This window comes from Chiloscyllium plagiosum, unplaced genomic scaffold, assembly GCF_037043375.1.
Source record: "Chiloscyllium plagiosum isolate Xiang-an unplaced genomic scaffold, Cpla_swu_hap1 HiC_scaffold_48, whole genome shotgun sequence".
Taxonomy (NCBI): Eukaryota; Metazoa; Chordata; class Chondrichthyes; order Orectolobiformes; family Hemiscylliidae; genus Chiloscyllium; species Chiloscyllium plagiosum.
In genome coordinates this window covers 4,359,880-4,378,955 of record NW_028270186.1, presented here as the reverse complement: position 1 = coordinate 4,378,955, position 19,076 = coordinate 4,359,880, and the positions used below count along the sequence as shown (strand labels likewise).

General features: G+C 42.1%; 1 protein-coding gene across 10 annotated transcripts in view; it reads left to right on the top strand.

Annotated features, from left to right (window-relative positions):
• pebp4 (phosphatidylethanolamine binding protein 4) overlaps positions 1-19,076 on the top strand; it is a 553,891-nt gene that overhangs the window by 138,523 nt on the left and 396,292 nt on the right. For 9 of the 10 annotated variants that reach the window (XM_087984378.1, XM_087984380.1, XM_087984381.1 and 6 more), the window contains one exon: positions 6,953-7,051. The exons of the other annotated variant lie outside the window; for it this stretch is intronic. In XM_087984378.1, coding sequence (XP_087840504.1) covers positions 6,953-7,051 — 99 coding nt within the window. The remainder of the gene's footprint in view (positions 1-6,952; positions 7,052-19,076) is intronic. 10 annotated transcript variants of the gene reach the window in all.

Genomic DNA, 19,076 nt, shown 5'->3' with positions numbered 1-19,076 from the left:
ACCTCCACTCCCGGCACCTTCCCCTGCAACCGCAAGAAATGCAAAACTTTTGCGCCCACACCTCCCCCCTTACTTCCCTCCAAGGCCCCAAGGGATCCTTCCATATCCGCCACAAATTCACCTGCACCTCCACATACATCATTTCTTGCATCCGCTGCACCCGATGTGGCCTCCTCTATATTGGGGAGACAGGCCGCCTCTGGGACACCCGGACCAACCAACCCAACCACCCCGTGGCTCAACAGTTCATCTCCCCTTCCCATTCTGCCAAGGACATGCAGGTCCTTGGACTCCTCCATCGCCAGACCATAGCAACACGACGGTTGGAGGAAGAGCGCCTCATCTTCCGTCTCGGAACCCTCCAACCACAAGGGATGAACTCAGATTTCTCCAGTTTCCTCATTTCCCCTCCCCCCACCTTGTCTCAGTCAAATCCCTCGAACTCAGCACCACTTTCCTAACCTGCAATCTTCTTCCTGACCTTTCCGCCCCCACCCCCTATCACCCTCACCTTGACCTCCTTCCACCTATCGCATTTCCAACGCCCCTCCCCCAAGTCCCTCCTCCCTACCTTTTATCTTAGCCTGCTGGACACACTTTCCTCATTCCTGAAGAAGGGCTCATGCCTGAAACGTCAATTCTCCTGCTCCTTGGATGCTGCCTGACCTGCTGCACTTTTCCAGCAACACATTTTTAGCTTTGATCTCCAGCATCTGCAGTCCTCACTTTCTCCAGTGCAAGGATAAGGTGACCACCAGGGGTTGGTGGAGAAGGAGGCTGCAAGAAGAACAGGGGGCAAAGGAGCTTCAAAAGCAGGAAAAGGGAGGTGACAGAAAAAGAACAATTTTAAACTTGCCAATCAAAAGATATTTCTTAATGGGAGCTGGGAAAAGGTGAGATTACTAAGGATCTGAATTCATTGCAGCTCAAAGTGGAATTTCTAGTTTAATTTGCAAATGTTCACAGGGTACAACAGAGGGAGAAAGGTTGTGGATGCATTTGGAATAGACCCTGTGTCATTTGTTAAGTTTAAACCGAAGATTGTGGTATGAGATGTAGGAACAAATGTTTAGCTGGCTGGTAAAACTGTTCTCGTTTTGTGTATATGCAATGGCAATAGCTGGTCAGTGTCCATGTACTGTACACATGTAAATCAAGGGTGAATTGGTGATGGGATACTTCCCTCCGTAGAGGTATTTCAGTATGGATGCAATCCGTTTCGGAGTTTAGCGATTCAGGCAGAGGACTGTCCCATCACTTTAGGTTAACTCGGCATAGGTGGCAAACATGATCTTACTGATGCCACCCACAATTCCAGAGTGAAAATGTAAAAGTTAAATGTAAATCCATCCATCTCTTTGTCTACAGAGGTGTCATTTTCTCTCTGGGTTCCATTTCTGCGTACTGGCTCACTCCAATATATTTATATTTACAGGCACATGCATGCACACACACACCTCGCAATCTCGGTTTAGAAGAGGGGTGACTGGACCCGAAATGTCGGCTTTGCTTTGTCACCATAGATGCTGGCAGATGTGCTGAGTTTCTTCAAGTTCTCTTTTTCAGATTTCCAGCATTGACACTTGTTTCATGAAAATGCTCTGAGTGAGAGTAGTCCAGAGCTGCCATGAAGGAGTTAGTTCCTGATAAATCATGCTTAATGAATGTATTAGAATTGTTTGAGGAGGCAACAAACAGGATGGATAAAGGGGAACCAGTAGATGTAATATATTTAGATTTCCAAAAGTATTTAATAAGATACTGCATTTTAAAAGATATGACCCTGTGTTATTGGGGGAGCATTTTTGATGTAAGACAAAGAGGTAGAATAATTGATGGTGCATTTCAGGATGGCAACCTGGAATTAGTGGAACGCCACAGTGAAAAGTGTTGGGGCCACAATTAATCACAATATGTATTAATGACTTCTGTGATGCAAGTGAGTGTACTATTGCCACATTTGTGGATAATATAAAAATTTACGTGAAGGCAAGCAATGGTGGTGACACAGAGTCTACAGAGGGATGTAGACAGGTTCAGTAAGTGTGGGAAAATATCGAATTACAAAATATAGAAGCTGAATATTATTCAAATGGACAAAAACTGCAGAAATCTGAAACAGAATAATTTTGAGAGTCTGCGTTCATGAATCATGAAAACCTCGCATCCAAGTTCAGTAGCGAAGAGAGAACGCAAATGTGATTTTGGTCTTTTTTTCAAAGGAAGTAGAATTTTTCAAAAAAAAAAATGAAGTCTTGTATAAACTATACAAAGCACAAGTCAGAGCACACCTAAAATCCTGTCAACATTTTGGGGTCCCTTATCTGTGGGAAAATATTCTGGCATTTGAGGCAGTTTGTGAGATTGATTTCAAGTATGGAGATATTTTCTCATGAGGGGAGGTTGAGTAGATTAGGCTTATGCTTATTTACATCCCAAAGAATGGGATTTTGACCTTTTGAAACGTGAGATTCTTAGGGGACTTGACCATTGCAAAGGACTGAAAAATGTGTTGCTGGAAAAGCGCAGCAGGTCAGGCAGCATCCAAGGAGCAGGAGAATCGATGTTTCGGGCATAAGCCCTTCTTCAGGAAACTTATGCCCGAAACGTTGATTCTCCTGCTCCTTGGATGCTGCCTTCCCTGCTGCGCTTTTCCAGCAACACATTTTTCAGCTCTGATCTCCAGCATCTGCAGTCCTCACTTTCTCCTCCATTGTAAAGGACTGTCTTTTTATTTTTGTGTCTTTAAAAACTGTGGACTGCATTGAAAAAGAACTTCTTAAAAATTGGTTTGCCAGGATGGCTGTGCAATTTTACAACAACGAATATGATACCTGTCATGAACTCTGTTTCTGTGACTGTAGGTTCCTCCTGATGAGGAGCTGAGGAGTTGTTTACGAGTGAAGATGATTAGTTCTTGTCTCACTGAGCAGGTGAGAACTGGAATCAAGTTCCAGAGACATAGGCAGAAAGAGAGAGAAAGATACATGTTACAGAGACTTAGACACAGAGAAAGAGAGAGCGAGGAAGACACAAAAGAGCATTTAGTGCGGCGGGGTGTAGAATGTTTGCTGCAGTACCTTTGGTTTCCTTGAGTATTTATTAGAACTTGTTCTCGGGTGGATTGTACAGAACTTGCAGAAAGAATAAGTTTGGTGCATTGATCCAGCTTTGCTCAGTCATACTGTTGTGCTATTTTTCAAATCTGTGGTAAAGCCACTTCCTGATGATAAGATGGGAATGAAACAATTGAAAACATCAGTCAAGTTACTTGACGGTGTTTGGCAGACATGAGAAGATGTTGAACTTACACACATGATTTTACATACAATGGAGAATACTGCAGATGGAAATGAATTTTTATTCAAAAGGTATTTCCAAAAGTCAAAATTGACAGTGCTTAATTAATCTGTGTTTAATTGTGCATAGTACATGCAGAGAACTTCTCAGTCATGTATCGTCCTGTTACTAGAAAAGTGGCAAAGCTAACACTGTTTTATATCAAATGATCAACTCATCATATGGTTTAGCAGATTGCCGGCAGTCAGTCATTAATCCTGTAAAGTTTTACACACACAATGTGTTGTGCCCACAAACTGTTTTGACTGCATGCAACACAAATCTACACCAGTAAAATACATGCTGTTTTCTCACAAGCAGGAAGGCATGCGTGTTCCCATTTGAGAGTGTCATTTCACAGAATGGGGTCTTGTTGGTCTTTCAGTTGTTGCAGTCTAAAGTCATTATGTTGTTGGGACAAACAAGGAATTTCCAGAATTGTCTTTGATTTACAACATTCATTGCAAGTTGAGTTTGAGTTTTTTTTCCCTCTTTCAGCAATTTCTCCTTCACCTTGTATCACTTGCTCCAAATCAATAATATGATTGCGGGATTTCGCATGAGCCCTACTTGTGCCTGTGGGCAATGTGAAACAATCATTGTTCCATGCCAACTCAGGCCCACTCCAACACAACTGTAAACAGATGACTTTTGAAAAAAAAATTAATACTGCTGCTATCTGTGGTGGAGAAAGATGAATGCTGAAGGTATTTGACAGGGGGTCCGTCTGGTAGGATGCTTTCACCTGGATGGTGTCAAGCTTCTGAAGTGTTGTTGAAGCTGCACTTATCCGCGCATGTGAGGAGCATTCCATGACACTCCCAACTTGTGCCTTGGACATGTTGGACAGACTTTGGGGAGTCAGGAGCTGAGTTACTCCCTGCTGATTTTTTGCCTGCCCTTGTAACCATGGTAGTTTTGAGAGCTGGTCCAGTTTAATTTCTGGTCAATGCTAACCTCCTGGTCATTGATTACGGGAATTCAGCATTGGAAATGCCATTGAATATTAAGGGGTGAAGGTTGTACAAAAACATAGAAAACAGGAGCAGGGGTAGGCTATTTGGCTCATCAAGCCATTCTGCCATTGAACGTGAACTTGACTGATTCTTTATCTCAGTACCTTACCCCCTGCTTTCTCACCACGCCCGCTTGTCACTTTCAGCCTTTTGAAAATGCCCTGTTTCTTTCTTAAACATATTCAGTGATTTGGCCTCCATAGTCTTCTGTCATGGAGAATTTCTTCGGCTCACCACCCCTGAGTGAAGAGGTTCTCACCATGTCAGTCCAAAATGACCTACTGCATATCCTGAGATTGTGACCCCTTGTTATGGACCTCGTGCGAGGTAAAACATTATTCAGTATATCCAGCCTTGTCAAACATCTTTATGTTTTGAAGAGATTCCCCTCTTGTTCTATAAAACCCCAGTGAATAAGACCCAGTCAACCCGATATGACAAATTCTGTGTGACACATCTTCCATCCCCAGAAGTTTTGCTTGGATTTTATGATACCAGCTAATGATAATTTTGGGCAAGTCAAATCCAAGAGTGAAACCTGGCTGGATAATTGACTTCCTTGGTGGCGAAGCTTCACAAGGCAATTATTCAAGATAGCATTAGTACTCACGTGGACAATGATGGGTTGATTACGAAGAGTCAGCACGGATTTTTAAAGAGGAAGTTGTGTTGAATTAACTTGCTGGAGGTTTTCAAGATGAAGCAGAAAGGGTTGATGAAGGGACTGTTTTTGCAATATAATTGGACTTACTGAAGGATTTGTTTCAGTGCTGCATGATAGACTTGTGAAGAAAGGTATCAGTCATGGCAGAAAAAGAATAGTAGCAATCTGGATACAAAATTGAGTGATTGGAAACAGTGTAATGGTGAATGGATATCTTTCAGGAGTTCCCAGGTATCAATATTGGGACCCTTGTTCCTGCTGATATATATAAATTATCTGGATCTTGTTGTGCAGGAGACAATTTCAAAGTCTGCAAATGGCTCAAACATTGGAAGAATTGTAAACTGAGTTAGTGTGGAATTCCAAAAGCACGTGGTTAGGTTGATGGAAAGGTAGCAGACGAGATTCAAAGCAGAGAAGTGTGAGCTTATGCACTTTGTTTGGAAGGACATTAAAAGATAATTTTATATAGAGGATACAATTCGAAAGGGAACACAGGAGCAGGCAGGCCTGGGTAGGATTGATATGACAGAGAATTTGATACAGCATACAGTGTTCTTGGCTTTTTAAATAGGGGCATGGAACACAAGAGCAAGGAGTTAATGTTGGCTTTGTACATTACACTTGTCAGACCTTAGCTGGAATAATGTGTACATTTGTGAGCATCGCATTATTAAAAAGATGTGACTATGTTGGAGAGAATGCAGAAGCAATTTTCAACGATAGTTCCAGGAATGAGGAACTTCAGTTCTGAGGATACATTGAAGAAGTTTGTTTCAAAGTCATGAGCAGGAATGGAGAAGCTGTTCCACTTGCAAATGGAAAAGGAATGAAAAGGCATAGATTTAAAGTGATGTGAGAAAAATCTTTTTCACACTGCAAATAGTTCGGGCCTAAAATGCATTGCCTGAAAATCTGGTGGAGTCAGGATAAAATAAGGCATTCAGCAGAGCATTGGATGACTACTTGTGTACAAATTGTATGTACAAATTTGTTGATGGATCCATTGCAGGAACATTAGGCTGAATGGCCTCCTTCTGCAATTCACTCATGCAATGACAGATCATAAGTTTTCTTTTTGCAGTTTGGCTCCCATGGTGGTCACTCACTGAACATTTTCACAGAGGCTGCCAATATTGTTTTCAGAATACAGGTTTATCACACAAAAGAAAGAAAACAACAAATCTCTCTTTCTCTCTCTCTGTTTCTCTCCTACACCTATATTATACATATATAGACATTAAAAAGACAATTTGGGGAAATTATAACATAATCGCAAAAAAAATTGAGCGCTTTCCCAACTATGTCCTTTTCAGTTACTCATTCTTGAACTATTTGAAGTATCGCTTCTCTCTTAATTTTACAGTTCTTTGATCAAGTTATTCTTTCCAGCCTTCCTTCCTGTAATGTGAAGCAGTTAAGGATTTCTTTTCAACTGTTATGGCTTGAAAAGAGTTTTGTTAAGTTCTGATAGGCTTTTGATTTCTATCAACTGAGAAAGCCTGGAGACTTCAAGAAACTAAACTTCACAGTGTCAAGGCTTCTCCAAAGTAATAAAAACTGCCCGCTTGCTCGGGTGATTTATGTGGAACTTAACATACCAATGGCCTTGACCCTCTGTTTCTTTATCATTAAACTCAACTCAAGTTCACTGCTGAAATAATTTTCTGATCATTATTTTAAAAAAACTGAATGCTAATGTCCATTTTCTCTCACTTTTGAATCGAAGTTCCCAAATAATGACAATATATATGCTGTGTTGAATTTATTAATGCAAGCATTTTTTTGATAAATATTTCCCCTCTACCTTGAAAGAAGATTTGACTCATTTTGATAGCTTTCAAGTTTGAGTGGTATGATTCTAGCATGGTGATTCTTGTTTTGTTGATTCAGAGCAATGGTTTTAATTGTGTGCACCATATTTATCTAACAGGACATGAAATACATACTGATAATGGTGGATCCAGATGCCCCGAGCAAGGAAAACCCCAAATACCGTTTCTGGAGACATTTGTTGGTGACCAACATACTTGTAAGTGGTGTCTGATTATAGTTGTGCAGCCAAATTAACTTACGCACAATTCAGCATAACTTATTTGGAAAAAAAAATGACTTTGAGATCTGATTTTGTTCTTTTGTTTTAGCTAAACTGCTCACAGCAACTTAGCATTAATGAAATACTGCCCTCCCAAACAACAGTCACAAATTCTGATCATGGTATTCTCTGTTACGAATGTTTCATTTTGCTTCTGTAAAGAAAACCTCTCTCAATGGACAGGATCTTGTAGGTCCCTGTGGATTACGATGAGATTTGTTCCAGAATTGTGCGAAAGGTCCATTGAGGCCTATCTGAATATCAGGAGAAAGTGAGGACTGCAGATGCTGGAGATCAGAGCTGAAAATGTGTTGCTGGAAAAGTGCAGCAGGTCAGGCAGCATCCAAGGAGCAGAAGATAGAGGGAGGAAGAGAGCTTCTTCAAGGAAGGCATCCTTGCAAGAGGATTCGCAGTAGGTTAAAATCTTGGAGGAGATTTCTATCTGAATATCAGGACCATCTCGCTGCATTTACTGTACAGTTGTCGAATAATGGTGCTTGATTCTTGCTTGGCAACGAAAAATTAATTTGAAGGGGATAATAGCTTGTTAAATAACTTGTTAACATGACAATTCACCTCATTATTATTTGGCTCCTCACCTGAATGAATATGCGAAACATCATGAAGGGCATGGATATGGTAAATACACAACGTCTTTTTTCTGGGGTGGGGGCATCCAGAATTGGACGGCATAGGATTAGGGTGAGAGGGAAAAGATATAAAAGGGATCCAAGGTACAACCTTTTAATGCAGAGGATAGTGCATGTATGGAATGAGCTGCCAGAGGAAGTCGTGGAGGCTGGTACAAGTACCCCATTTAAAAGGCATCTGCATGGGTATATGGGTTTAGAGGATATGGGCCAAGTGCTGGCAAATGGGACAAGATTAGGTTAGGATATCTGGTCAACATGGATGAATTGGACCGAAGGGTCTGTTTTTGCGCTGTACATCTCTATGACTGTAAGAGAGGCATTGAGAATTCATGTCAGGTGGCAAAACCCCTGTAGCAGTTACTTCAAGAACCAGTAGATAGAGGCAGCAGGCATGAATTTTAGAACAAAAGTGAACATTGATAAAAGGAATGTGATGCGTATGAAAAAGATCACCAAGAAATATTCATATGTTCAAAAAGATTCAAATATTTATGATAGTTTATGTCTGCAAGTGGAAGATTTGACAAAGAAATAAAAACCAGGATAACAAAAGGGATGGCCATGTTGTGTAAGACAAAATGATTGTTGACCAGAAGTCTGAACAAAATGTTCAAAAATAGCAACTTATGAGGAGCACAATTTGAAGTGGTGTATTGTGTGCATATGACACTTGGATCTTAGAGAAAAAGGAGACCAACTTGCTAAATAGCTTTGAACTGTGAATTTAGAGGAGAATGGATAGAAAACATTCCAAATGATGATATATAGAGGAGAGTGAATGAAGACTGAAAGTTGTACACAATTAGGAAAAGCCTGAGAGACTGGGTGCTCTGAGGAAATGACCTTGCAAGAGACACAGTAGATCAAATGTTTTGAAGAAAAGTAAAGGAACATCCATGTTGGGTGTCTTGAAAATTGAAGGAAGGTTTGGTTCAATTAAAAGAAAAGAATGGGATAAAGAGATATGGAAACAATATGAGCCAAGGACCACCTTCAGCCTGAAGACAAGGCACATGATATGATGATGACTGGGTTTTAGGCTTTGCCTTTTGTGAAATATCCCTCCTTGGCTTGGACAAGGATTTATAATTTAACCCGTAGTCCCATACGTAGGTGGACCACATCTTCAACTCGGTTTTAATTGTTCATTTCACAACATAACATGATATAGTTGGTGTTACTTAGGTATGGATAATGATGTTATTTTGACTTGATTGTTGCTTATAATTGGGATGGGTTGAAGTTATTGTTATGAGATTCTGTTATAGAGGACTGATTTAATCAGTACATCTTGTCCAAGAATAACGACTGGATTCTGTAAGAATGGAGCGAATCAGAAAATAATGTTGTCAAAATGTGGTTGCACTGTATCATTGAAATTTAATTTGGATGTAATTTATTTGGATTGAACTTTAACTCTCTAATACACATTTGTCAAATGAACAGCCATTCTGTCCATTCAGCTGTGGAACCAGAGCAGATCAGTGAAATGTAGCCCCAGGTTCTTTCTGCTGCTCGTTGAAAGAAGCTTTGAGAATCTTAACCCGATGTATGCAGCCAGCAGAGGTAGCAGCAACACAATGGAGTTGCCGGTTGTGGGAATGTAGTGGCTGCAATTGCAGTGAGAGCCAACTTTTGGCAGAGATATCAGTTTTCATGAAGTTGGTACAATGGCATGGTTTCTGCTTGGGCAGACCCAAACATGTCCGTAGCTTAAAGAAAAGCTATGGATTGGTCATGATTTGGAGACAGTAAGGACTGCAGATGCTGCAAGTCAATGTCGATAGATGTGAAGCTGGAAAAACACAGCAGGTCAGACAGCATCCGAGGAGCAGCAAAGTCAACATATTGGGCCAAAACCATTCGTCAGAATTGATGAAAGATTTTGTCCAGAAACATGTCTAGATCTCTGAATGAGCAATTCACTTCGTACCATTCTCCTGCCTTCTCACATTCTTTCTTTTTAAATAACAGGTTAATTCCCTTTTGAATGCTTCGATTCTACATCCCTCACATACTCAGACAGTGCATTCAGACCTTCTCAACCTGTGTGACAAAGCTTGATCTCATTTCTTTTCCAAGTGGAAACTGTTTCCCCTGTCGACTCTGTCTATATTGCTTGTGATTTTTGATGCACTACCTCTGTCAGGTCTCCTCTTGTCCTTCTTTTCTTCAAGGAGGATACTCCGAATGTCATAACCTAATCGGCAACAGTTCTTAGTAATTATGTCTTCACCTTCTCCAAGGCCTTTACATCCTTTCCAAAGTAAGTCTTCTGGTATTGAGTGCAGTGCTCCACCTGAACACCTGCCTTGTATAAGGTCAATGTAACCTGACTGCTGTTGTACTCTCGATCCCGATGAATAAATCCAACTAAACTATATGCTTTATTAGTCACTCTCAATCTGTCCAGTCAACCTAAAGGTTACACAAGAACTTTAATTTCCTCTTTTCTTTATTTAATGTTGTTAATCCACTTTCTTCTTACCAAGATGAATGACTTCATATTTTTCTGTAGTGAATGGAAACTCAGGAAGGATGTGCCTGATGACCGGGGAGTCAAGTGCCAGGGGTCACAGTGTAAAAATATGGAGTAGACTTTCCTCAGAAAATTGTGAACTTGTGAAATGCTTTGCTACAGAAAGTGGTTGAGGCCCAAATACTCAATGTTTCAAGGAGGAGGGAGATACAGTGATCAAGAGATCAGGGTGTACAGGGAGAAAGCGGCAACAAAATACTGTATTGGATGACCATCCTTGATCATAGTGAACGGTGGTATTGGTTTGAAGGCCTGAATGTCCGACTCCCTCTTTCTGTTATTCTGTACTTAATCTGACCCTCATCTCTTAATTATAACAATTTGTCTGTGTCCTTTTGAAGTTCTACACTTTCCTCTTCTCAGCTCACAGTTCTTCTAGGTTTTGTATCATCTGCAAAGTTTTGAATTTGCGCTCTGCACAACAAGACCTGGGAGTTAATATACATCAGGGAAACAAGGAACCCAACACTGACCCATCGGGAACTCCGTACCAAGCTTTAAATGGAATCAGTTGAAATTTCGTCTCATCACACGCATTTGGTCACGAGCTCCAAAACAGGTCCGTGAGAAAGCATTGTACAAATCCAACATTTTATTTGATTGCGTTTTTCATAACATTCCATAAATATATAGTAGAAGTAGATGAAGGGAAAAATGTATTTCTATTTTAAAAATAACTTAATTTCACTGTGGATCACTGATGTATTAAAAAAGAGGAACCAATAGTGGAACATATGGCCATTTCTACTCCTGTGAATATTTGCTGTCAAAGTTACGATAATATAATAGTCATTTCATAGAAATATCCTGTGCATATTGTGTTTACAACACTATCTATGTCTGTTACCACACCTTAAGCCTTGAAGTGACTCACAAAACTAACATATATTGAGTTAAAATTCTGGACCCAAAAAGCAGGAAACGTTTTTGTATGCTTCTTATTGCACTGAAGGCTTTATAGAGTCAGAGAGTCATAGAGATGTACAGCATGGAAACAGACCCTTCGGTCCTACCCGTCCATGCCGACCAGATATCCCAACCCAATCCAGTCCCACCTGCCAGCACCCGGCCCATATCCCTCCAAACCCTTCCTATTCATTTACCTATCCTGATGCCTCTTAAATGTTGCAATGCACCAGCTTCCACCACATCCTCTGGCAGCTTATTCCATACACGTACCACACTCTGCATGAAAAAGTTGCCCCTTCGGTCTCTTTTATATCTTTCCCCTCTCAACCTAAACCTATGCCCTCTAGTTCTGGGCTCCCCGACCCCAGGGAAAAGACTTTGTCTATTTATCCTATCCATGCCTCTCATAATTTTGTAAACCTCTATAAGGCCACCCCTCAGTAACCGACGCTCCAAGGAAAACAGCCCCAGCCTGTTCAGCCTCTCCCTGTAGCTCAGATCCTCCAACCCTGGCAACATCCTTGTAGATCTTTTCTGAACCCTTTCAAGTTTCACAACATCTTTCCGATAGGAAGGAGACCAGAATTGCATGCAATATTCCAACAGTGGCCTAACCAATGTCCTGTACAGCCGCAACATGACCTCCCAACTCCTGTACTCAATACTCTGACCAATAAAGGAAAGCATACCAAACGCCGCCTTCACTACCATATCAACCTGCGACTCCACTTTCAAGGAGCTATGAACCTGCACCCCAAGTTCTCTTTGTTCAGCAGCATGCCCGAGGACTTTACCATTAAGTGTATAAGTCCTGCTAAGAATTGCTTTCCCAAAATGCAGACCTCGCATTTGTCTGAATTAACCTCCATCTGCCACTTCTCAGCCCATTGGCCCATCTGGTCCAGATCCTGTTGTAATCTGAGGTAACCCTCTTCGCTGTCCACTACACCTCCAATTTTGGTGTCATCTGCAAACTTAATAACTGTACCTCTTATGCTCGCATCCAAATCATTTATGTAAATGACAAAAAGTAGAGGGCCCAGCACCGATCCTTGTGGCACTCCACTGGTCACAGGCCTCCAGTCTGAAAAACAACCCTCCCCCACCACCCTCTGTCTTCTACCTTTGAGCCAGTTCTGTATCCAAATGGCTAGTTCTCCCTGTATTCCATGAGATCTAACCTTGCTAACTAGTCTCCCGTGGGGAACCTTGTCGAACGCCTTACTGAAGTCCATATAGATCACATCTACTGCTCAGCCCTCATCAATCTTCTTTGTTACTTCTTCAAAAAACTCAATCAAGTTTGTGAGACATGATTTCCCACGCACAAAGCCATGTTGACTATCCTGAATCAGTCCTTGTCTTTCCAAATACATGTACATCCTTTTCCTCAGGATTCCCTCCAACAACTTGCCCACCGCCGAGGTCAGGCTCACCGGTCTATAGTTCCCTGGCTTGTCTTTACCGCCCTTCTTAAACAGTGGCACCACATTTGCCAACCTCCAGTCTTCCGGCACCTCACCTGTGACTATCGATGATACAAGTATCTCAGCAAGAGGCCCAGCAATCACTTCTCTAGCTTTCCACAGAGTTCTTGGGTACACCTGACCAGGTCCTGGGGATTTATCCATCTTTAACCGTTTCAAGACATCCAGCACTTCCTCCTCTGTAATCTGGACATCTTGCAAGATGTCACCATCCATTTCCCTACAGTCTCTGTCTTCCATATCCTTTTCCACAGTAAATACTGATGCAAAATATTAATTTAGTAGCTCCCCCATTTTCTGTGCTCCACACAAAGGCTGCCTTGCTGATCTTTGAGGGGCCCTATTCTCTCCCAAGTTACCCTTTTGTCCTTAATATATTTGTAAAACCCCTTTGGATTCTCCCTAATTCTATTTGCCAAAGCTATCTCATGTCCCGTTTTGCCCTCCTGATTTCCCTCTTAAGTATACTCCTACTTTCTTTATACTCTTCTAAGGATTCACTCGATCTACCCTGTCTGTATCTGACATCCTTTTTCTTAACCAAACCCTCAATTTCTTTAGTCATCCAGCATTCCCTATACCTACCAGCCTTTCCTTTCACCCTGGCAGGAATATACTTTCTCTGGATTCTTGTTATCTCATTTCTGAAGGCTTCCCATTTACCTGTGACCATCTGCCTCCAATCAGCTTTCGAAAGTTCTTGCCTAATACCGTCAAAATTGGACTTTCTCCAATTTAGAACTCTCAACTTTTAGATCTGGTCTATCCTTTTCCATCACTATTTTAAAACAAATAGAATTATGGTCGCTGGCCCCAAAGTGCTCCCCCACTGACACCTCAGTCACCTGCCCTGCCTTATTTCCCAAGAGTAGGTCAAGTTTTGCACCTTCTCTAGTAGGTACATCCATATACTGAATCAGAAAATTGTCTTGTACACACTTAAGAAATTCCTCTCCATCTAAACCTTTAACACTATGGCAGTCCCAGTCGATGTTTGGAAAGTTAAAATCCCCTACCATAACTACCCTATTATTCTTACACATAGCTGAGATCTCCTTACAAGTTTGTTTCTCAATTTCCCTCTGACTATTGCGAGGTCTATAATACAATCCCAATAAGGTGATCATCCCTTTCTTATTTCCCAGTTCCACCCAAATAACTTCCCTGGATGTATTTCCGGGAATACCCTCCCTCAGCGCAGCTGTAATGTTATCCCTTATCAAAAATGCCACTCCCCCTCCTCTTTTGCCTCCCTTTCTATCCTTCTTGTAGCATTTGTATCCTGGAACATTCCGATGCCAGTCCTGCCCATTCCTGAGCCATGTTTCCGTAATTGCTATGATATCCCAGTCCCATGTTCCGAACCATGCCCTGAGTTCATCTGCCTTCCCTGTTAGGATTCCAATGATCCAAAAATGTGAATCCTTCTCCCATACACCAGCTCCTCAGCCATGCATTCATCTGCTCTATCCTCCTATTCTTGCCCTCACTAGTTCGAAGCACTGGGAGTAATCCAGATATTACTATCCTTGAGGACCTCCTTTTTAAATTTCTGCCTAACTCTCTGTAATCTCCCTTCAGAATCTCAACCTTTTCCCTTCCAATGTCGTTGGTTCCAATGTGGACAATGACCTCCTGCTGGCCCCTCTCCCCCGTGAGAACATTCTGCACCCTCCCTGAGACATCCTTGATCCTGGCACCAGGGAAACAACACACCATTCTGCTTTTTCTCTGCTAGCCACAGAAAGTTCTGTCTGTACCTCTGACTACAGAATCCCCAAACACAATTGATCTCTTGGAAGCCGACGTATCCCTCGTTGCATTAGAGCCAGTCTCAATACCAGGAACTTGGCTGTCCGTGCTACGTTCCCCTGAGAATCCATCACCCCCTACATTTTCCAAAACAGCATACGTGTTTGAAATGGATATATCCACAAAAGACTCCTGCCTTAGCAGCCGACCTCTCACCTTCCTGGAGTTAACCCATTTATGTGACTGTATCTGAGACTTTCCCCCCTTCCTATAACTGCCATCCATCACATACTGTTGCTGTTGCAAATTCCTCATCGCTTCTATCTGTCTCTCCAACCGATCCACTTGATCTGATAAGATTCTCATCCAACAGCATTTATGACAGATATAATCCGCAGTAACCCTTAAACTCTCTTTAAACTCCCACATCTGACAAGAAGTTCATATCACTGCAAAGGCCATTTTTGCTCCTTCACAATCTACAGACCCAGAAAATAACACCGTCTTATTCCTCTACAAACACTGCCCCAGGTTAAATTAATAGTTATGGCTTATATTTTAAGTTTAATCAAGAGAGTTCTCTCCAAAAACATATAATCAAGAAAGAATACACTATACTCACTACTGCAGCCTTTCTCTTGGACAGACTTAACACAACAATTAACTTCGAGGAGAAAGTGAGGACTGCAGATGCTGGAGATCAGAGCTGAAAATGTGTTGCTGGAAAAGCGCAGCAGGTCAGGCAGCATCCAAGGAATAGGAGAATCGACGTTTCTGGCATAAGCCCTTCTTCAGGAATGAGGAAAGTGTGCCCAGCAGGCTAAGATAAAAGGTAGGGAGGAGGGACTTGGGGGAGGGGCATTGGAAATGCGATAGGTGGAAGGAGGTCAAGGTGAGGGTGATAGGCCGGAGCGGGGTGGGGGCGGAGAGGTCAGGAAGAAGATTGCAGGTTAGGAAGGCGGTGCTGAGTTCGAGGGATTTGACTGGTTAGGAAGGCGGCCGAGGGACCCTCCAACCACAAGGGAAAAACTCAGATTTCTCCAGTTTCCTCATTTCTCCTCCCCCCACCTTGTCTCAGTCAAATCCCTTTTCCAGCAACACATTTTCAACAACAATTAACTTATCTGATTCTGTGCTGTGAACTTCGCCCAACAGTTCCTCCAAGATAAGTTGTGGATTTCACTGTTTGTTAATTTTCCCAGATGCACTCCGATGTCCAGCGATATACGAATTCAAACAGCAAAGGCGGTAACTGTGCAGGTTTTCTCTCTCTCTCTTGCTCTGTCCTCACCATGTGCTTCCTTTGTCTGCTCTTCTCCCTTTTAAACTGCAGTTGTTTTGACTTTTTTTTCCAAAGTTCCAAAACAATGTAACAGCATATAAAATAGTAATTGCTGCTCCTGGAATTCGAGGAAATCACCTCCAATACCTAAAATACCTCAAAAAAAGGAACAGCTCTTAACAGCCAGAAATTTTTCCCGTCCTCCATCTTAGATTACCCAGAATCCCTTATATTTCTCAAGTGCACAGGTAATGTACCTCTTGCGCCATGAGTTTGACTTTGAGCTGCAGATGGACCATGGTGCCTATTTTCCTTGTGTTGGCCTCTTAGTTAATTGTTGTCAGGCCAAGCATCCAATTAAGGATGGCAGCCTGACTCTGAAAACTGCCAGCCCAATCAGAAAACCATCAACTTTGTGGCATCATCAAGAGAGGCAGTAGTTGGCTCCAAGGAGAATGCGATGGGTCCTCTGTGTTATTGTCTTGTGAATGCAGACAAGTTAGGCGGACAGGTGGGCTTTGGCAATGGGAATGGGGCACTCCGCCTAGCTGACTGCCTTCCGCTGTGAAAGGGTGGGAAATGCTTCATAGCTGACAAAATGACAATAACCTGGGATAACATCCTCAATTGGAGGAAAAGAGACACTGACAAGGGAAAACTGCATGTTCAGATTGCTGATTTTTAACTGTACTGCAAGAAAGAAGTTGAGCAGTTCGATGGCATTGATCTGGAAGAACAAATTCAGGAATATATTCTAGGAATTAGTAAGCAGCCGTGATTGGGAGTGAGGAGTCAGAAGTAATCTTTGAAAACTGCAAAAATGCGAAAGTCACTGATCCTGTGTTGGGGAAGCCATAATGTGCTTGCAGAAGGAAACTGTGAGGATTATATGTGGAAGCATTGGAAAAGGTGCAGAGGAGATTTACCAGGATGTTGCATGGCCTGGAGGGAACGTCTCATGAGGAAAGGCTGAGAGACTTGGGTCTGTTCTCATTGGAGAGAAGAAGGCTAAGAGGGGATTTGATAGAGACGCGCAAGATGACCAGAGGATTAGATAGGGTAGACAGTGAAAGAAGTAACAAAGAGGATTGATGAGGGCAGAGCGGTGGATGAGATCTATATGGACTTCAGTAAGGCGTTTGACAAGATTCTCCATGGGAGACTGGTTAGCAAAGTTAGATTTCGCGGAATGTAGGGAGAACTAGCTATGTGGATACAGAACTGGCTCAAAGGTAGAAGACAGAGGGTGATGGTGGAAGGTTGTTTTTCGGACTGGAGGCCTATGACCAGTGGAGTGCCACAAGGGTTGGTGCTGGGTTCACTACTTTGCATCATTTATATAAATGATTTGGATGTGAGCAGAAGAGGTCTAGTTAGTATGTTTGCAGATGACACCAAAATTGGAGGAGTAGTGGACAGCGAAGAAGGATGATGACATCAGCTTGTACAAGGGGGCATAGCTCCAAATTGAGGCGTCATAGATTTAAGACAGATGTCAGAGGCAGGTTCTTTACTCAGACAGTGATAAGGGCATGGAATGCCCTGCCTGCCAGTGTAGTTAACTCAGCCACATTAGGGAGATTTAAACAATCCTTGGATAAGCACATGGATGATGATGGGATCGTGTAGAGGTGTGAGCTTAGATTAGTTCACAGGTCGGCGCAACATTGAGGGCTGAAGGGCCTGTTCTGTGCTGTATTGTTCGATGTTCTATGTTCTATTGTACGTCAGTGTGTCTGAGAGTGGAGGTTGGAATACTCATGAACAATTAATACTTGATTAATGCAACTGAGCAAAATTAAATCTCAGGGAAAATCCAGGGATACATTGGTTTGGTTCTATGTTTTCGCCAAAACTATCAGTTTTTCTCTGATCAAAGTGGAAAGCTGCAGTGTGTTTCAGCTGTGGATATTAAGACAAAAATTTCCCACAACAAAATGCACCTTCATACTTGTGTTTTGGTGGGTACGTTGGGGGAGATGGATGGAGAAATTGAATTGCAGCATCCTGTTCAGCCAGCTTTGACATTAGTTAAACCTTAGACACTCTCAAAATAATTCCTGGTTCCTGGTCAGCACTTGTCACTTGTTCTGACTCATTTTATTCAAGTGCAACAAATTGAATTTCATTCTTATTTAATGTTACATTAAACTACAATGGGAGCTGACATAAGAGTGTATAATTTTGTTGTAATTTTTAGCCTCAGTAGGTAACTGAAGTTCGTATGGTACCAGTCTTCATTGTTTTAAAATGTACTCCAGAATATATTTCAGCACTGACAAGCAAGATTTAAAGATAATTCTGATTTATTTCTGAGTAGTAACTAGATTCTCCTGCAGGCAGTTTGACTGCAGTATAAAGGCAGGCAGCATACTGTAAACACAGAGTCCCGTCTGAAACAATCTTCTGTATCTGAAGCAACAGAGATCACACCAGTAATGTGACATCAAAAGTGCTCTGGCATATTGTCTATCTTCCTTTGAGAATCAGAATCCCTTTCTTTGGGAGTCTTGCACAATATACTTCGAGATAAATAAACCTTGAGGTGGGTGGTGCAGATTTTAGTGGGTCTAAGATTTTTTTAAAATTCATTCACAGGCTGAGGGCAACATAAGACCACAAGACATAGGAGTGGAAGTAAGGCCATTCAGCCCATCGAGTCTACTCTGCCATTTAATCATGGCTGATGGGCATTTCAACTCCACTTACCTGCATTCTTCCCGTAGCCCTTAATTCCTTGTGACATCAAGAATTTATCAATCTCTGCCTTGAAGACATTTAGTGTCCCAGCCTCCACTGCACTCTGCGGTAATGAATTCCACAGGCCCACCACTCCCTGGCTGAAGAAATGTCTCCGCATTTCTGTTCTGAATTTACCCCCTCTAATTCTAAGGCTGTGTCCGCGGGTCCAAGTCTTGCCTAAGGGAAACACTTTCCTAGTGTCCACCCTTTCCAAGCCATGTATTATCTTGTAAGTTTCTATTAGATCTCCCCTTAATCTTCTAAACTCCAATGAATACAATCCCAGGATCCTCAGGCGTTCCTCGTATGTTAGACCTACCATTCTAGGGATCATCCGTGTGAATCTCCGCTGGACATGCTCCAGTGCCAGTATGTCCTTCCTGAGGTGTGGGGCCCAAAACTGGACACAGTACTCCAAATGGGGCCTAACCAGAGCTTTATAAAGTCTCAGTAGCACATCTCTGCTTTTATATTCCAACCCTCTTGAGATAAATGACAACATTGCATTCGCTTTCTTAATCACGGACTCAACCTGCATGTTTACCTTTAGAGAATCCTCGACTCGCACTCCCAAATCCCTTTGTACTTTGGCTTTTCG